This window comes from Elephantulus edwardii, unplaced genomic scaffold (assembly GCF_000299155.1).
Source record: "Elephantulus edwardii isolate Elephantulus edwardi_28Jun2011 unplaced genomic scaffold, EleEdw1.0 scaffold00008, whole genome shotgun sequence".
Classification (NCBI taxonomy): domain Eukaryota; kingdom Metazoa; phylum Chordata; class Mammalia; order Macroscelidea; family Macroscelididae; genus Elephantulus; species Elephantulus edwardii.
This window is the reverse complement of record NW_006399758.1, coordinates 33459784-33480082: the sequence shown is the minus strand read 5'-3', so window position 1 is coordinate 33480082 and position 20299 is coordinate 33459784. Positions and strand designations below refer to the sequence as shown.

The 20299-nt window shown below is 41.0% G+C and overlaps 1 protein-coding gene across 1 annotated transcript in view; it reads left to right on the top strand.

The window, feature by feature from the left end:
• Positions 1-742: 742 nt before the first annotated feature.
• Positions 743-20299, top strand: part of PSKH2 (protein serine kinase H2) — a 23620-nt gene continuing 4063 nt past the window's right edge. Inside the window, exons 1-2 of the mRNA XM_006880555.1 lie at positions 743-921; positions 6247-6913. Coding sequence (XP_006880617.1) covers positions 743-921; positions 6247-6913 — 846 coding nt within the window. The remainder of the gene's footprint in view (positions 922-6246; positions 6914-20299) is intronic.

The following is a 20299-nucleotide window of genomic DNA, read 5'->3' as shown; positions in this document are numbered from 1 at the left end:
TCTCCCCAACCCCAAGGACAGTCCCATTCTACAACAGTGGCATCATGTAATATTTGTCCTTTTGTGACTGGGATATTTCACTCAGCATAATGTTCTAAAAAGTATATTTAATAATCATGCTATCAGGATGTAGGAACCCTGGACAGAAAAGATTCACTTCATAGAATCATCTGATTTTACACGATAACTTCCGCATTTAGCAAATGAGAAAACTGAGGCCCAGGGAATGAAGTTCAAGCTTCCTGCCTGCCTCATGATATTTTGGTTTAACTGCATCAAACAGTCAGTCACTCACCGTTGTGGATTCGCTTCTGAATCATAGCAACCTCCCATTGGGTTGCTCAGGCTCTAAATGGCAGTAGATGAGGCTGCCCATCATTCTGCCGGTCCAGTGAGCTGCACTTGGATTTGAGTTTCAGGTGTCTGGCCTTTGGGTTAGCAATGCACTCACATTTCGATTTTTTTCTCTTAGCAGTGCACTTGGGAGGGACTTCACCACCAGGGCTCCCGTCAAATTATGTAGGCAGATAATCAGCTAGTGATGACCAGGGTGCCCTGCGGGGAGTCTTTAGGTTATTTGTCTAACAGACACCACACAGTGGGGGTTTTCTCTGAACCCATCCTATAGGTAGGCGCCCTGTCCCGCCTCATCTTCATTATTCTGGGATAAACAGGCAGCAGGCAGGAAACCTCCCTTTCCTGGATCTTCAGGCCCTTTTCTGGGGGCGCGCGTGTTGCAGGGATGGGGTGTGGAGCCAGCAGGAAGATCGTCCCAGAGCTGCCTGCGCTGGCCGGAGTTAAGCAGGAGGGTCAAGGCCACGGCAGTGGTCTGGGGCCGGGATCCGCAGCGGTGGCTGAGGCAGCTCAGAGGATGCAGGTGGTCCGCTTCCGAGCCAAGTTCGACCCGCGCGTCCTGGCCAGGTAAAGCCGCTGGTGAGGAGGCGCTGGTCTAAGGGGTGGCCTGGGACTGGGCCACCTCAGGGAGGGCAGAGGATGGAGGCTGATGAAGATGGGCAGCAAGGATAGGAAGGAGATTTATGTGCTCAGTATTTGGGAAGAGTCAAGGCCTTCCATCTCCTACCAAATCCCCACCCCCACCGCCCACTCCTCCCCTACTATGTCAGGGCCTATGAGAAGTGCTGGGTTGGACCAGCCAGGCCAAGCTGTGAAGGATCCTCTTCAAAATTTATGACAAAACTGCACTGAAATAGATGAGAGAGAGAAAACTGTTGAAAAGGTAGATATGACTAGGTATTGTCATGAGTCCAGAACGAAGGCTGCATAGTGGAGTGGGCATGGGGAGGGGGAGGGATTGTTTAACAAAGAAAGAGTTTTTCTTTTACTTTTCAAAGAGAAGAGTGAACTGGGGCGGAGGGGGGCAGGGAGAAAAGTGCAACAATGAATTAATGGAAATCCAAAATCTCTGTAAATTTTTATTAAAATTAATAATAATAATAAAGAGAAAAAAATTAAAAAAAAGAGACTGGGGGAAAAAAAGATCACAATGGAATAGAAAGAGGCCTTTGAGGCCAGCCCACTTGGGATCCACTCTTCTTTCTTGTGTCCTGTAGTGTCCCTTAAAACATTGTTGGACATTTCTCTGTAAATAGGAATCATAGTTGAATTTCCGTCAAAGAACTGTTATGAGGGTGGATAGCTTAATGACTTGGATTGCAAAGTGCACATACAAGTATTCATTTAGATGTTCTGTCACCGATGTGGAGTTGGAACAGACTGATAGCTAACTACCCCCACTTCCCAATTGTGTTTCCAAGGCTGTAAATTACAAAAGAGGAGATGGCCCATCTTTTCTGTGGAGCTGGTGGTTAAAAATTCCAGAGAGGCAGGGCCTTTGGGTTGACAGTGGAATCCTGTGAGCAATCTCTTCCTGGCGATTAACTACCTCTGAAAACCCAGTGGAGGGTCAGCTATGGGTCAGTTCCCACTGATGATCCACAATAACACAACAAGGGAGCTCTAGTCACATAGACCCCAAAGCTGCACACCTCTGGTGGTTCGAATCCACCAGTGGCTCTTGTGGAGGCCTTTATGCGTTATGATTTGCCGTGTAGGAAATCTGAAGGGTTCACTGAATGGCAGTGGGCTTGAGTTTGAGTTTCTAGAATCTTGACTTAGATCACTGTGGCAAATAACTCGCATTTTATCAGATATTTGTTATATGAAGGCCCTTCCCAGTATTGAATAAAACTGGTTTTATTTGAACAAAAGATTGTAGTTCCCCCAAAATGGTAATTTCTCTGATAACTGATGATTAATTCTATGAGCAAATGAGTTTGCCTTGTAGTTTGAGGGCAGAGTGATAAATTAGTGTTTACAAAGTGCTTCAATCCACGTTAGAGGTAATGTAAATCTTGGTTGGTCTGCAGAGCAATGACATTTGAAATGCCTGTGATTATGTTCACAATCACACCAGGGATGCATGTGAATAGAAAAAGCAGAACTGGGGAGGGAAGTGGGAGAAAGGATCTATTTAAGATTACTAAATTGCTATCTGTTTTGATAAGGTAATTGGCCAGAAAATTAAGTGCACTGTCTAGAACAAGGCTGGTGGAGCTGAATGTCATTTTTGTTCAGCAAGCACAGGAATATGGAGAACCGAAAAGCAGGCAGCAGTAAAAATGACAAAAGGATAAGCTTGGAGTGGGGGTAGGGGCAGACTATTTAAAACACACATGGATATTTACTTTGGAAAATTTGCTATGGAGTATGTGACTTAAAAGGCTACTTTTCTCTTTTCTGGTTACTGTAGATTTTTCTTTCATTCCTTGACAACTGTATTGTGTGTTGCCAAATAATTTCTGACACAATAGGACCGTATAGGACAGACTAGAACGGACAGGAATGCTTTCAAGGCTGTAACCGATGTATTTATTTATTTTTGTAACTAGGAAGCTTTATTGACTTTAGCCACATAACAGCTACCGGTGTCAGTAGTTGAGAGCCTCAAGCCTATCTCATAGGGGATTGTTACAAAATCTACTCACAGCCCTAACCTCCATCCCCACCCTAGTCCAGCATCAGTCAGTAAATCCTTTCTACTTGTTGTTGTGTATTGTACAGTCAGAACCGACTCATAGCTGACCCTCTGGCAACCCATAGTTGACCCTCTGGCGAGTTTTCAGAGGCAGTTAATTGCAGTTATTGCTCATCCTTGGCACACAGAGCAGCTGGTGGATTTGAACCACATGCCTTCAAGATTACATCACAGCTTCTTCCCACTAGGACATGAGAGGTCTCAAATCCCACCACCATATCTTCTGAGAGAAAGCATTAATCAGTTTCCATTACAGCTATTCATTAATCGAGGAGGTTCTATTCTGGCTTTGGTGAGTGTTCAGCATCTCATGACCCAGATACATTTTGGAAACCTGGATTTATAGGCATCTCAGTGCTCATTTTTTCTTTCTTATTAACAAGACATCAAACAAATAACCTGGTCACAGGAGCACTTTATGATTCGGTTCATCTCAAATTTTAGCCTACGTTGTAGTATTTACAGGAGCAGATTCTTAGGTTTTTCTGTGGTAGCACAGCTAGTGGGTTCCAATCACCATTCTTTTGGGTACCCATTTCATCACCAGGGTGGCTTGTAACAATTTTACTTGAGAGATGTTTTTTTGTTGATTTTTTTTTAAATTGACATTTTAATAAAAGTTTGTAGAGAACATGAACTTCCATTCATTCATTGTTGTACATTTTCCTTCCTTGTCCACCCCTTCACCCCTTCTCCCCAGTTCGCTTTTCTCTTTGAAAAAAAAAAGTCTTTCATTGTTACACAATCCACCTCCCCCGCCTCCACTTTACTATGCAGCCCTTATTCTGGACTGTTGTCATGTAAATAATACCTATTCATATATTCCTTTTAAGCAGTTCTCTCCTTCAACCATTTCAGTGCAGTGTGCATTATTTATCCCCTCTTTTCTTGAGTCCCTCCCAATCTCGATGTCAGTCCTGCTTTATAACAGTGGCATTATGCAGTATTTGTCCTGTTGTGAATGAGATATTTCACCCAGCATAATGTCCTCCAAGGTTACCCATTTTATATAATATTTCATGAGTTCCTTGTTTATCAATGCGGCATAGTATTCCATTGTGTGAATATACCTCCCCTTCAACTTGAGAGAAGTTTTAATTAGATGAGAATGCCAAATTAAGTTTTAAATAAGATCTAGGTACTAAAGCTGATTCTGCAATTTAAACCATGAATCAGCTAACCTGAGCATCAAATTTTCTTTTATGTGAAATGAGGATTTAAACTTGATCATTCTCTAGTCTGCAGTCTTTGAAATCTTGCCTCATTTCTCTTCTTTCTGTTAGCCTTCATGTGTCAGCTCTGCATATTCTTGACTTATATCTCCTGGTCAAGTTTTGGTTATTGTTTAGAAATTGCAAATGCAGGACGTGAGAGGTGAGGAGGCAACAGTTGAAGTTTGGCTGGAAGGTGGTCCTAATAGTACTCCTCCTAGACTTCTGAAACTTGCATTTATAATAGTACAGCCATGTTTGATATTTTCAGTGCTAATTGGTTAAAGAGCTATGTGTGCACAACAGTATGGGACTGACCTCATAACCAAGTAGCACACAGAAGGTGGTGCTCACATCCAGCCTCCTGACAATGCTCTCTCCTTTGAGAAATTATGATCAGGAACAAAACTCTTTTTTTTTTTCCTTTTCCTCATATGATTTGGTATTTGCTATTGAAGAATGATAAAATCAAGGGTTGGTAAGAAGACTATAGAAGAAGTCCTAAAATTCTTCCAGGAAATTTTGGTGAAATGAATTTAAAGGAGTTGAAATTTAACTCTAACCCTAACCCTGACCCTGAATTCAAATCTCATCTGTTCCAACTTGTATCTGGGTGATCTCTGATGGTTGAATGGTAAGGAGTTTTGCAGCCAACTCAAAGGCATGCAGTTCGAATTCACCAACTACTCTGTGAGAGAAAGACCATCCCCTCCTGTGTGACTTACTGCCCTTCTGAAAACCCACTGGAGGCTCAGCAATGACTTGGTTCTGACTCGACAGTGTTTAACAATGACATAATTCATTTTGTATCCTTCATTTTCTTATGGGAAAAGCAGTAATATTAGTATCACATCCACTAACAAAAACAACACCATCACCACCAGGAAGGACTGCCTTGGTGCTGTGAACAGTTTACACAGTCAGCCATTAACTGAAAAAGGTTGGTGATTCAAATCTAACCTTGGAAAAGAGGCCTGTTAATCTACTTGTGGAAACCATTGAAAACCCTATGGAATAAAGTTCTACTCCGGGATTCATAGAGTTGGAATTGACTTAACATTAACTGTTTACCACATTGAGGTTTTGTAAAGATTAAGATATTTTCATTTATATCAAATGTCCGGCATTTAAATGTTTAATAAATGTTGGCTATTGTTTTGAGCTCTAGTGGTATAGTTCTCAGGAGAAAGACAAGTAATCTTCCATTCATTTTAGAGCCTCTGAAACCCCACAGGTCAGCTGTGCATGATTCAGTTCTGAATAGCAATGAGTTATGATATGGCTGTAGAAACTGTCTATCTACCAACTTAAAAAGAAAACAAAAACAATCTTGCTAAAAGATATGATGAAAGGTGGAGAATCAGAGAAAGAGAAAAAACCCTCAACAAGATTGACACAGTAACTATGACAACGAGCTTGGACATGAACGAGAACTTGAGGATGGTACAGAATAGGGCAAGGCCAAGGTCTGTTGTTCCTGGGGTCACTATGAGTCATAGCTGACTTGATGGCACCCGACAACAACAAGAAGAAACTGCCAACTAATTAATGCTATGTCTTCACTTCCCTACCTGTCCAAAAAAGTATGTGAAGTAGCTTTCAAAAATGCTAAACAGAGTTAAGCAATAATACGTATGGGAGTAATAATAATGACAATAAATTTAAGTGAATGAACTATAGTCTATAAGAATAGAAATCCCAATTCCACCTCCTTGCCATGGAGTGGAAACTACTCATAGCTGATCCTCCAGCAGGTTTTTGAGGCTGTAAATCACCCTGGAGGAGACTACCCATCTTACTTGGTGGTACAGCTAGTGGATTTGAACCACTGCTGGTAGTAAGTAATACAAGTCACCAAAGACTAGCGACACCGGAGTGTTCTAGAACAATAGAAAAGATGATATAAATAAAGCATGGACTGAAATAATTTGAGAACCGTCGTTTTACAGGAATGACACACTTTGCTCTTCTTCCCAGCAGATATGACATCAAGGCCCTTATTGGGAGGGGCAGTTTCAGCAAGGTTGTCAGGGTGGAGCAGAAAGCCACCAAGAAGCCATATGCGATAAAAGTGATGGAAACCAAAGTGAGGGAAGGCAGAGAGGCCAGTGACGCGGAGCTCAGTGTCCTGAGGCGTGTGAGTCACCGCTACATTGTCCAGCTCATGGAGGTGTTCGAGGCCCCGGACTGCGTGTACATGGTGATGGAGCTGGCCACAGGAGGGGAGCTGTTCGACCGGCTCATTGCTCAGAGGTCCTTCACGGAGAAGGATGCCGTCAGAATCCTCCGCATGGTGGCGGATGGGGTGAGATATTTGCACACTTTGCGCATAACGCATAGGGACCTCAAGCCCGAAAACCTGCTATACTATCATCCAGGTGCGGAGTCAAAAATTTTAATCACAGATTTTGGGTTGGCAAACTCTGGCAACAAAAGTGGCGACTGGACCATGAGGACGTTCTGCGGGACGCCGGAGTACATAGCCCCTGAGATTTTGTTGAGAAAACCTTACACCAGTGCCGTGGACATGTGGGCTCTCGGGGTCATCACTTATGTCTTACTCAGTGGATTCCTGCCTTTTGACGATGACAACCATACAAGGCTTTATAGAAAGATTCTTAGCGGCAAGTATTACTATATAGCAGAGGTAAGAAGTCTTCGTGTTCCTGTGTGCTGACGCTGGGCAGAGGATTCATTTTAGAATGGCTGTTGTCTTGTTATGGGGGACTGTCCGGTGCATTGTAGGATGCTGAGTAGCATCCTTGGCCTCTGTCCGTTATTTACCAGTAGTAACCAACGTAAAAAGCCCGTTGTGACTATCAAAATCTCTCCAGATACGGTTAAATGTACCCCTGGGAGGAAAAACCACTTCAGGCTAAGAACGGCTAGTCTGTTAGTAGCTTGCTGAATCAGTAGACAGATGTGTACTCAGAAGCTCAGCATGATGCTTGGGTGTTGGGTGAAAGATTTTTTAATTTAAATCTGGTTGATCCCAGCCTCTTTTTGGTACATAGTGTTTCCTCAGTGAAATGGTCAATCTCACAGGTTGGGTGAAAAGACTTACCTGATGTTTGGATTTGGGACTCCCAGAGTTCATGAATATGTTGACATTCGCTTCTTTGGGAAGGGAAGGAAAACTGTCAATGTTTGTGGGACAGATGCTTCCAAAATGAGAAGTTCTTTTTGTGACAGTGATCATATTTAATTTAACTGCTGCTTTTGGTTACTTTCCCCTCATAATAGAAAAAAGATTGGTAGACTTGATTGTTGTTTTTCTTAGGTGCCATTGATTCAAGTCCGACCCATAGCGACCCTATGAGCAACAGATCTGAACTTGGACCTGTCCTGGGCCATTCTCACACTTCCTGACACATTAGAGTCCATTGTGGCAGTTTCTGTGCCAATCCACCAGGTTGAGAGTCTTCCTCTCCTTCGCCAACCCTCAACCCTTCCCAGTATCATGTCCCTCTCCAAGGAATAGCCCCTCCTAGCAACATGCCCAAAGTATGTGAGGCGAAGCCTCTTCACCTTTCCTCCAAATAGCACTCTGGCTGCACTTTCTCCAAGACATATTTGTTTGTTCTTTTGACCATCCATGGGATGTTCAGCCCTCTTCTCCAACACCACTGCTCAAAGGCATCAATTCTTCTGCCATCTTTATTTATTGTCCAGCTCTCAGATGTATAGCAAGTCATCAGAAAGACCATGGCCTGAACTAGACACATCTTAGTCCTCAAACTGATATCATTATACCAAAATAATTTGGAGAGACCCCTAAATGCAGACTTTTCCAGTGCAATACGTCTCATGATTTCCTGACTGCTAGTACTAAGGATACCACATAACACCTACTTAAAATATAGTGCCTATAAACCAAGAACTTCAGGATTGAAATAAAAAGCTAAACAGCAAATTTGAAAAGGATTATTTTCTATATTCTGACAGATTTGCTACATTATTGAACATGAATATACTTCACAAATGCACCCACATTGTTAAATGACAACTAGTCATTAGTGACCAAAGAAATGCAAATGGAAACAATTTCCATATAAAGTTAGGATTAAAAGCAAACCCCACAAAAAAAACAAAAACCAGTCCCAATTTAATTGTACTTTACATCTATATGATAGAATACTTTATTGATCCCAAGCTATGCATATTTAAAATGTTTAAGGACACCAAAAAATGTTTACATTATGTTGCTAGGTGAGGGGGAAACCCAATTATACATACTTTATCACAAATGCGGGAAATCTATGTATCGAAGAAAAGACTTGGATGAAACAGGAAAAACACGTAAATTTATTTATTTCCTGGTTTGGATATTATGGATTAGTTAGGTTCTCTTTATGTTTTTAAACTCTTTCTACTTCTTTTGTAGTTTCCTTGTGTTTATGAAGAATTGATATTTTCATTTTTATTATCTACTTCTGCACAACACACCACTCTTAATCTCAGTGACTTAAAACAACCATCATTTTATTGTTGTTGTTGTTGTTGATTGTCTTTGAGTTGAGCATGACTCATAGCGACCCTATGAGCAAAAGTCCTGAACCTGTTCTACAACTATCAAGTTTTATCAAAGTCCGTAGAGTTTCCTGAGGCATGTGGGGTGATTCTCCAGTCCATTGAATTGTTGACTAGGGCTACAGTCATCTGGGGGTCTTACTGGATGGCCCAAAATATCCAAGACAACCCTTTCAAATGTCTGATACATTGTCAGGAACAGCTATAAAGCTAAGTTCAACAGTTCCCTGGTCTTTCTTGGTCTTTCTGTCTCATGTCTTTGTTATTGCTATTGCCATGTGCCATTGAGTTAGAATCACCTCACAGCTGACTCATAGTGGGCTTTCAGGGGTTTTAAGTCACAAAGGAGGAGATTGTCCACCTTTCTTCTGTGGAGTGACTGGTGGATTCAAACCACTTGTCTTTGGGTTGGCAGTGCAACTCCTTACCCACTGGGCCACCAACACTCCTTTACTATGCCTTAGAACCTCTTTTCCTTCATGTGTATTTCCATGTATTGGTTTTTTTTTTTTTTTTCAGCAGGGAGGTCAGACTTCTAATATGACTATATAAGGTTTCAAAAACTGAGTGCTCTAAGAGTGAGAAAGAGGACACTTCTGTTCTCGCTCATTGCTGGACTTGGTAAGGGCTCAGCATCATTTTTGCCTACTTCAAGTGGTTACTCTGCTTCCAGGTCAGTCCAGACACAATGCGTACAAGGGGCTACACAAGAAAGTAACTACTATGGGTGTGGGGCACTGGGGTCATCTTTGGATGAGCTATTGAAATGGCTTGTTATTTGAAGCATCAGCTATATATGAAATATTTTTATAAGGAGAGAAGCATTGGATCAGATAAAATATTATGACTAATTATGGCTCACCAGTGGATATGTAGAGAGCTCTGGTGGCATAGTCTGTAGGGTGTTATGGTGCTAACCAAAAAACCCATCTCTGGTGATTCTACCAGCTGCTTGTGGAAAGAAAGCTGGAGGGTTGTAATGAATTGGGATCAATTCTATGACAGTAAGTTGAGTAGACATGCTATCACCTTCTGTACTTTTTTTGTCTCTTAAGTAGATTTTATATATATATATATATTAGCAGTTTTTTATTTATATGGAAATTGTACAGAACACATCCCGAGACTCCAAGCACCTACCTGTCCTTGCACACTGTTTTTCCTATAATTAATTTCGAGAACTTCTGTGGTTCATTTGTTAAAATCGATGAATCAATATTGATGCATTATTATTAACTGAAGTCTCTAACTTCCATCAGGCTTTACTCTTTGGGTTGTACTGTTCTCTAGGTTTTGACAAATATATGATGTCTTGTGTTCATTGTTATAATAACATACAGAATAGTTTCTCTGCTCTAAAATGCTCAGTGCTTTACTAATAAATGTCTCTTCCTTCTCCCATAGAAATCCTGACAATCACTGACCTCACAGTTATATTTTTAAGGTGAAGAAATGATACATAATATGTTGTTTGTTGTTATGTTGCTTGTAATTCATAGTGACCCTATATACAATGGTTCTGAACCCTGCTCTATCCTGAACCCACCTTACTGTCTCTGACACACCTACCTCCATTACCCCTGTCACTGAATCAATCCATCTCAATAAGGGTCTTCCTCTCTTGCACTCTCCCTCCACCCTCCCACATATGATGTCCCTCTCCAAGGACTGGTCCCTTCTTGCAACATGTCCAAAGTATGTCAGACAAAGTTTCAGAATCCTTGCCTCCAAGGAGCACTCTGGTTTCATTCTGTCTAGGACAAACCTATTTGTTCTAGCAGTCCATGGTATATTCAATACTCTTCTCTGGTAACACAGTTCAAAAGCATCAATTCTCCATCTGTAATCCCTAGTCATTGTTCAGTTTTCTGATACATAGTAAGTAATTGAGAAGACTATAGCCTGGATCAGGTCTCTGGAGAGATCCCTGACAGCAAATTTTCCCAAGGCAATTTGTCTTTTGATTTCCTGGCTGCTGGTACTAAGAGTGTTAATTGTGAAGCCAAGTGAACTAAAGCTGTTAACAATCTCAGTTTCTTCACCATCTATCATGATGTTGCCAATTGGCCCAGTGGTGAGAATCTTTGTTTTTTGTAATATTGAGCTTCAATCCATATTGAAGGCTGCAGTCCTTGAACTTCTGCAGCAAGCACTTCAGGTCCTCCTCAATTTTAGCAAGCAGGGTTGTGTCATCTGCATAATGCAGGTTTTTGATGAGTCTTTCTCCAATCCTGATGCCACATTCCTCCTAATAGAGCCCAGCCTCTCGGATGATCTATCTGTTCCACATATAGATTGAAAAGGTATGGAGATAGGATGCATCCCTGGCATACTCCCTTCCCAAATATATTCTATTTGAGAGCCCTTATTATGGATTGAATTGCCCTCCCAAATACTTTAGAACCTAACCTCTGTCCTTATGGTTTTAATCACATTAGGAAATGAGTTGACTTTATTAGTTTGAGGCAGGATTACTATAAAGTGTATACTAGCCTGCTCTCTTTTCGGATATGAATGAGATTACTTAAGCAAGATAGTAAATATAATTAAGCAAGATAATAAACAGATGCAGTAAAATAGATGCCAATATACATGGAGATCTCCAAAGGACCAAGGGTTAGAAACTAAAGAATACAGAATTTTCCTCGAGATTCCGACAGAAAGAAAACCTCCCTACAGAACACGCTCTGAATCCCAACTTCTAACCTCCTAACAAATCTGACTTGTAATAAATGCAGCCAGAATGCTCCTTAGAGACAAGGATGGTGAAACCTCGTCTCACTTTATTCTGGAATTTTATCAAGAAGCTAGATCCCTGGAAAAGGACATCATACTTGGAAAAGTATAGAAGAAAACCCTTTATTTAATAGATTGACATGGTGAGTTAACATGAACTTAACTGCATTGGAAATAGTGAGAGGGGTGCAAGAACAATCTGTTCTATCAATCTGTTGTATATAGACTCACTAAGAGTTGACTTGAAGGTACCTAACAACAACAATGAAATATGAGAAAATAAATTTGTTTGACAAAACCATCTAAATGTGCTATTTCTCGATTGTTGTTGTTATCTTCATCGTTGTTATGTGCCGTCAAGTCGCTTGTGACTTATAGAGACCCTATGTACAGCAGCCCTAAATTCTGCTCTGTCCCGTGCCAATTGCACTGTCTCCAATACACCCATCCTGATTATCCCAGTCACTGAATTAATCCACCTCATAGGGGGCCTTCCCCTTCTGCGCTGTCCCTCCACCCTACCAAGCATGATGTCCCTCTCCAAGGACCTGTCCTTCCTTGCAACATGTCTGAAGTATGTTAGACGGAGCCTCAGAATCCTTGCCTCCAAGGAGCAGCTGGGTTTGACCCTTTCCAGGATGAATCTGTTTGTTTTCCTAGCAGTCCATGGTACCCTCAATACTCTTCTCCAGCACCATCGTACTAAATAACCAAGACAGTTCTTAGGCTGTAACTAAATTCTCAATTATGGAACATTTGAGAAATCACTTCTTTTGTATAGAATTCAGGTGCAGAAAGTAAGCTAAACAGAAATAGAACTTTCAGAAATCTGAAGGTCATATTATATATGCTGTTGCTACATGTTGTTATTTAGAACTGACTCATAGCTGGCCCTCCAATGGATTTTCAGATGCTATAAATCACACAGAAGGCTGGCAACTTAACTCTTCACTCCTAGGCCACCAGAGAAAATAATACCTATTTGTTTATAAGAATAACATATTTTACTTATCATTTCCATATTGTTTGTAACATAAGTTTATTGATACTTTCTCATAGTACTATTTGGAAGCAGAAGTGGCATCTACTTCCTCAACAACTTGCCTCCGGAAACTCTATGAACTTTGATAAATTTCCATAGTTATAGAAAGGCTTCAGGCCCTTTGTTGTAGGGTCACTATGAGTCATGCTCAGCTTGAAGACAATCAACAAAACAATATAATACTAACAAATTTTATATGATTATGATCTTTTTTCCCCCAACAACAACTCGTATCTCCACTAATTTCTATAAATTGTTAATCCATTTTTTACTATATTCCTTTACTAATCAAATTGCTTAATAGGGGAAATCAGAAAAAGTCTCTTTTATTCTCTATCAAGACAAGAATTCAGTGATGAATATTCCAATCATGCCTGCCAAGTCATAATTGATGCAATTTGGTTTCCACTTCAATGGACTAGTACTTAAATACTTATGCTCACAAAACCGGTAATGATTATTAGAGTCAGAATCAGGCTAAAAGTCAGACAGAAATAAGGAGATTCTGGGCAAAAGGAGAGTTAGTGTGGATACTTGTGAGACAGAAGCACTTGAAGCTCATGCTGGGAGTCAAAGAAGGGACAAGGGAAGTCGTTGGGATCAGTCAGAACCAGGGATCTTGTCCTTGGTGCCTCCAGAGGCTGACACGCACAGTAATGGCTGCCCCTAAAGCAGGCTGGTTAGTTCAGGCACATGAGTGACATCAAAAGCAATGGATTGGAACTACTCCTCCTACCCCCATCATCGCATTGTTCCAGACCCAAGCCTGGAAACACGTTAAACTGCTGAGCCAGTCAGTTTTGTTTTTTCCTTTTAAATTTTTTAAATTGTGATTTTAATGAAAGTTTACAGAAAAGTTGGATTTGCATTCATACATGTTGCACATTTCCCTCCCTCCCTACCCCCAGTTCACTTAAAAAAAAATAATTCATTCATTGTTGCATAATTTCCTCCCCTCCCCACCTGTCCCCTGTCCACTTTGTTATGCACCTCCTTTTCTGGACTATTGTCATCTCAGCTTTATTAATCCAAGTTGTGTCTGGGAAGCGTCTTTCTCTATCTCTCTACCTCTGCAGAGTTGACCTGTCTCACCTTATGGATATATCTTTTCTAATGAAACCATCTCTTCTTCCACCTTCATCCTGTCCCTTGCATTTCCTCTCAGCCATCTGCTCTAACAAAGGCTTGGCTTATGCCAACTTTAAGAGTTTAGTTTCAAGCAGGACACAGCTAGGCCCAGTCCAGGATATTTGTCAATGACTGATTTTTCTGGTGTTTCCCATCTCGTCCAATTCTTTGCCCAGTCCAGGGGTACTGAACCAAGGCATTTACCACACAATGATCAGCAAATTTTTAAAATATGTATTTGTACTTTATTGTGTTTTTGACGAAAATTTACAGAAAATATTATGTTCCCATTTCATAATTCATAAGCAGTTCAGTTTACAGACTAAGGTGAGCCTGGTCCAAGACATGTTATTTTCAATTGCTTCCAATGCATCTGAAAGTTGAACAATAAGTAAGGAAGACCGAGGAAGAATCAATGATGTGGAATTGTGATGTTGGTAAAGATAATGAAATATGTCATGAACTTGCAAAAGAACAAACAAACTCTCTTGGAGGAAACACAACCAGAATAATCCATAGAGGCAAGGTTGGTGAAGCTACGTCTCACTTACTTTGGGTACATTCTTGGGAGGAACATTCCTTGGAGAAAGACAGCATGCTGGGAAAGGTGGAGGGTCAATGGGATGGATTGATACAGTTGCTATCACAATGGATTTGAGCATGACAGAGATTGTAAGGATGGTGTAGGGTAGGTCAAGGTTCACATCTGTTCTTCACAGGGTTACTGTGAGTCATAGTTGACTTGATGGCACCTAACAATACAATAGCAAGCAGTTCAGTGACATTTAGTGACAATCCCTAGTTCAGTGACATTGGTTATGTTAATATTCTCAATAATTCTATTCTGGATGTTCCTTTTCCAGTAATTGGATATTCTTGTCCCCTTACCTGTCCACTTTTGCTTTAGAGTCATAATTGACTGGTTTCATACAGATTATTTTTAAATGTGCACAGTTTTTGCTGGTAACATTCTTCATTTTAAGAGCCAATCAGTTATTTAGCTAAAAGGTGACTTTGAGGGATATTTTCAGGTCAAAGTTGATACATGATCTCACCATAAAAGATAGTCTTTACAAGACATCTAGTTTGAACTGGCCCAGTACATCTAGACTTTCTAAGAATTTCTGTTCCCTTCAGCTGGACACATTGTTGTTGTTGTTGTTATGTGCCGTCGAGTTGCTTGCGACTCATAGCGACCCTGTGTACAACAGCCCTAAACTCTGCTCTGTCCTGTGCCAATTGCACTGTCTCTGACACTCCCATCCTGATTATCCCAGTCACTGAATCAATCCACCTCAGAAAGGGCCTTCCCCTCCTGCGCTGTCCCTCCACCCTCCCAAGCATGAGGTCCTTCTCCAAGGACCGGTCCTTCCTCAATCCTTGCCTCCAAGGAGCCACCTGGTTTAACCCTTTCCAGGACAAAACTGTTTGTTTTCCTAGCAGTCCATGGTATTCTCAATATTCTTCTCCAGCACCACAGCTCAAAGGCATCAATTCTCCTTCTATCCTCCTTGGTCATTGTCCAACTCTCTGATGCATAACAAGTGATTGCGAAGACCATGGCCTGTATCAAACGCACCTTAGTCTCCAGAGAGACACCATTGCTCTTTAGTACTTTGGAGATGTCCCTAACAGCAGACTTTCCCATGGCAATGCGCCTTTTAATCTCCTGTCTACTGGTGCCAAGAGTGTTGACTGTGGAGCCAAGCAAACTAAAGCTGTGTACAATCTCAATCTCTTCACCATCCATCCTGATGCTGCCAATTGGTCCAGTGGTGAGAATCTTTGTCTTCTTGACATTGATCCTCAATCCATATTGTCCTTCACCCTCTGCAGCAGGCGCTTCAGGTCCTCTTCATTTTCAGCAAGCAGGGTTGTGTCATCTGCATAACAGAGACTGTTGATAAATTGTCCACCAATCTTGACCCCACATTTCTCCTCATAGAGTCCAGCCTCCTAGATAATCTGTTCTGCATATAGGTTGAAAAGATATGGAGATAGGATGCATCCCTGGCGTACACCCTTCCCGATTTTGAACCATGCAGTGTTTGTACCCTTGCTCTGTTCTGATGACTGCCTCCTGGTCCAAGTATAGGTTTCGCATTAGCACGATCAAGTGTTCTGGGATTCCCATTTTTCTCAGAGTCAGTCACAGTTTGTTATGATCCACACAGTCAAATGTCTTTGCATAGTCAATGAAACACAGATAGACATTCCTCTGGTATTCCCTGCTTTCAGCTAAGATCCATCTAACATCAGCTACAATATCCCTAGTACTAAGACCCCTTCTAAACCCAGCCTGGACTTCTGGTAGTTCTCTGCTGATGTGCTGTTCCAGTCGTTTTTGGACACATAGGTGTGCTTTAATTGTCTCAGCCTATCTCACTAGCCGCTTCTTCTCATCTTGCCTTCATGCTCTTAAGTAAGAACTAACACATAGGTGACGCCTCCGTCTGGCCTCAGAAGGTGTAAGTCACAAGAGGAGATCGCCTTTCTCAGGAGCACTGGTGGATTCAAACTGCCTGCCTTTAGAATGGCAGCACAAATCCCTATCATCAGGTCACTAGAGCTCCCCACTAGCTGCTAGTGGATGTAAGTTACTAATGGATCTAAACTACACACTTTAGAGGAAGATTGCCCTTTGAAGAAACTCAGACTCTCTCTTATTGGCATCATAAAAGGAAGGGCTATTTTATGGGTTAGCTGCCCAAAGATTTGTGGTGAGGTGCCATTGAGTCAGTTACAACCAATAACAGTGAATAACAGATCCAAACCGTGTCCTGTCCTGCACCATCCTCAGGGTCTTCGCCAAGTTCAAGTCCATTGTTTCAGTCTCTGTGTCAGCCCATCCATGGAGGGTTGCTTTCTGCTTTGCCAAGCCAGATGTCCTTCTCCAGGGACTAGCCCCTTCTGACAACATACCCCAAGGATGAGAGATGAAGTTTCACCAAGACTGCCTCTAAAGGGCACTTTGGTTTCACTTACCCAAGATAGATTTGTTCTTTTGGTTTGTTGTAGTTGTTGGTGTGTAGTGTCAAGTCAGAATCAAACCCTAGCTGCCCCTCAGTGGGCTTTCACAGGCAGTTCAATCACATGGGAGGAGATTGCCCATCTTTCTATCTCAGAACAGCTGGTAAATTTGAAATGCATGCCTTCTGGATTGCAACACAGCTCCTTACCACTAGGCCACCAGAGACCTTCATGATAGAGTCAATATTCTCTGCCAACACTAAATTCAAAGGGATCAATTCTTCTTTGATCTTCCTTATTCACTGTTCACCTTTCAGATGCTTAAGAAACAGTTGACAGTATCAGTTGCTGGACGCAGGAAGATAAAAATAAAAGAGGTGGCCTGACATTTCCTTCTGGTTAATAATATGTTTAGAGACAATCTTCCTTCTCTATTGAGGTGGTGTGGAGACTTCCATTTTCTTATGAGCACAATGAAATTGACTCTAAGAAACTCTCCAGTTGTTCTTGATGCCTCAGGAATTCCAACTACTGTATTGCTCTAGCTCCTTCCTGCAAATTATAACTTGAGTTTGGATAATGAGCTTCAGCTACAGAACTTTTTCCAGAACACCAGTTGCCTTATTTTCTCTAACTGCTTTCTAAATGGATTTGTAGTCATCGTAATGAGCTCTCCATAAACCTCACTGCACATACTTAATATTTTTTTCCAGAAAGAACAAGTTGCTTGCCCTGTACTGCTTCTGTGAAGACATCTAATTTCACCTTTATTTAAATAGTCTTGAGCCCTGACGAAATGAGCCTGGATCCAGGGACAAAGAGACGTTTAGCCAGAACCAGAGTATGACAGTGTACCAGCTATCAACATGCTGTGTCTAGACTGAGCCACCTTTTATTTTTCACATGTTTAAAATTCTCTAATGTGCTCATTTTTTCTGCATGACTTTTTAATTTTGGGATAAGAAGTTTTCTATTATAATACTGTTTCATATTTCTGATGCAAATTTATGCAGCAAAATAGATTCCTATTGAACAGTTTCTATGCATATTATTTTTACTGATGAAACTCCTAGAATATATAGCCTTCAGTATGAATTCTACCTCAACAGAAAGGAAATAAAAATCCTCACAACTAGACCAATGGACAACATCATATTATATGGAGAAAAAAACTGAAGTTGTCAAGGATTCAATTTTACTTAGATCCACAATCAATAGTCATGTAAGCAGCAGTCAGGACCTCAAAGGCCACACTGCAGTGACCAGGAGTGCTGCCAAGGATTTCTTTAAAATGACAAAGAGAAAGATGCCAGCTTCAAGACGAAGATCCATCTCACACAAGCCATGCTATTTTCAATCACCGCATATGCTTGAGAAAATTGAGCAATGACTAAGGAACACTGAAGGTGAAGTTTTGCTTTTGAATTGTGGTGTTGATTAAAGTTACTGAACATATCATTGATTGGCATAGGACCAATACATTTGTCTTTAAAGAAGTACAACCAGAATGCTCCTTAGAAGCAAGTATGATGTGACTTGAACTCATGTATTTTGGGTATAGTTTTTGGAGAACATCATGCTTGGAAAAGTAGGGGTTCAACAAAGGAGAGGTAGACACTCAGTGAAATGTTTTGACACAGGCTGAAGCACAGCAGAGGTTGTGCGGAGGGGAGAGGCTGAGGCTCAGTTTCATTTTGTTTGTACGTGGGGTCTCTGAGTTGGAGTTTACTCCATGACACCTAATAATAAACAGCATGCCTGTTGTTCAGTGACATGGTTACATTTTCTACAAGACGACAGCTGGCTCAGTATTTCCCTTCAGACTGTTCTGTTCTCATTCATCTAACTTTCCTGCTCCACGGCCCCTTCCCAGCTTTATTTTAGGGTAAATGTTGATCATTTAGTTTCATATGGATGGTTTTTAAACATATATATTTTAAAGAAGTACTTACGGATGATATTGTTTATTTTTATGTGCTAATCTGTTATTTAGCTGGAAAGTGACCTACAAGAGTGGTTTCAGTACAAAACTTAAAGACTAGGATATATTTTATTCATGTCTTATTTACCCAAATAAACTGAAGGGAGGAAAACAAAAAGAGCTAAATTCCTTTACTGATGTCTTTTTATTCAAATCATAGGTAAATTGCAGAGTGCTGAAAGAATGTAAAGCCTGGTTTTGGTTTTGCTTTTCCCCCTACACTAAGCAAAGACAATAAGTAATAAGGGTCTCTTATCTTTCCCAGGAGATATTTTTTTTTTAACTATCAGAAGTTGTTTATGATTTATAAAGAATTTGTGAGTTTTTCAATGTTCCTCCTTCGTAAGATATAAAAGATATGAAACTATTTTTTCCCCCTTTTCTCCTACATATATCCTGCTTCCAAGCTTGTTTTAATTGGGGAGCTCCACCAAACTCTGTCCACCATGGGTAACCATTATTGCATTTGACACATCAGTGTCACAGTGTTCAGCATCACAGCAACCACGGGTTACCTCTGCACAACAAATGGACTATATGTTTGTAGGTAATGTAGAAAACAAGTTTGAATACAAAATAACAGGTCTTTTGATTCTATCCATAAAAACCTCTCCATGACTTGATGCTGTTGTGTATGTGGGTGTGCATACACTCTAAATATTGCTGAAATAACCCTAACCCTGAGGCCTCAAGTAGCTAGATGCTCCCTCGCTCCCTCACTGCTGTGTCCTATCACAGTTACATGTGAATCTTGTCAGCTGGGTGAGAATGAGAAGGGTCCTGTGTCTTTAAGGAGATGCACTGTGGAAGGACCCTTCACTGCAGTCTCTTTCCCCTTCCCTCCCCAGGAGACTGCAAGTGCTCCAAGACCTAACCAAGCTTTTAGAGGAAAAGAAAAATTTATGAATTTGTAATCAATTCCTCTTTCTACTGTAGCATCTTCTTGGAGTCACAGGGACTCTATGAAATGTCCCGAATGTGGTGGTCACCAATCAACTATTTTTGTCATTGACCAATGACAGATGCTTTGCCCTATTTGGCTCATATGGAAAAACAGTGTAGGAACTTGCATTGCTAATGACACAGCTTGCTTGACAGATATCTGGAAAGGACTTCTCATTCACTGGGCAGAGAATTTGAGAAAACTTAAGTTACTTTTTATTTGCTTAAGAAATGTGTGTGTGTGTGTGTGTGTGTGTGTGTTTGACACAACAGCAGAGTTTTAGGGTCACTGTATGTGGGAAACTCCAGCGGAGCTCTGGTAGCATAATCCATAGGGAGTTGTACTGTTTCCCCAAAGACTGTGTCTTTCTGGTGGTTTGAATCTACTGGTGACATTGAGGTAGAGAGAGGGACCATTTCCTACCATATAATTTACAGCCTTGTAAACCCAGTGGAAGGTCAGCTGCAAGTTGGTTCTAACTCAATAGCAATGAATGATAAGCGGGAAATGCAGAAGCCATTTTTTCCTGTTTAAAAACACCTCGCAAGCCAAAATAAGTTCCATCCTAGTTTGAAGGCAGTAAAACTTACCTCAAGAATCCCTGGGTGGTACAAATGCTTAAGTGATCAACTATTAGGTCACCAGTTTGAACTTCTCCAAAGTTGCCTCAGAGGATGATCTTGGTTATCTCCTTTTGAAAGGT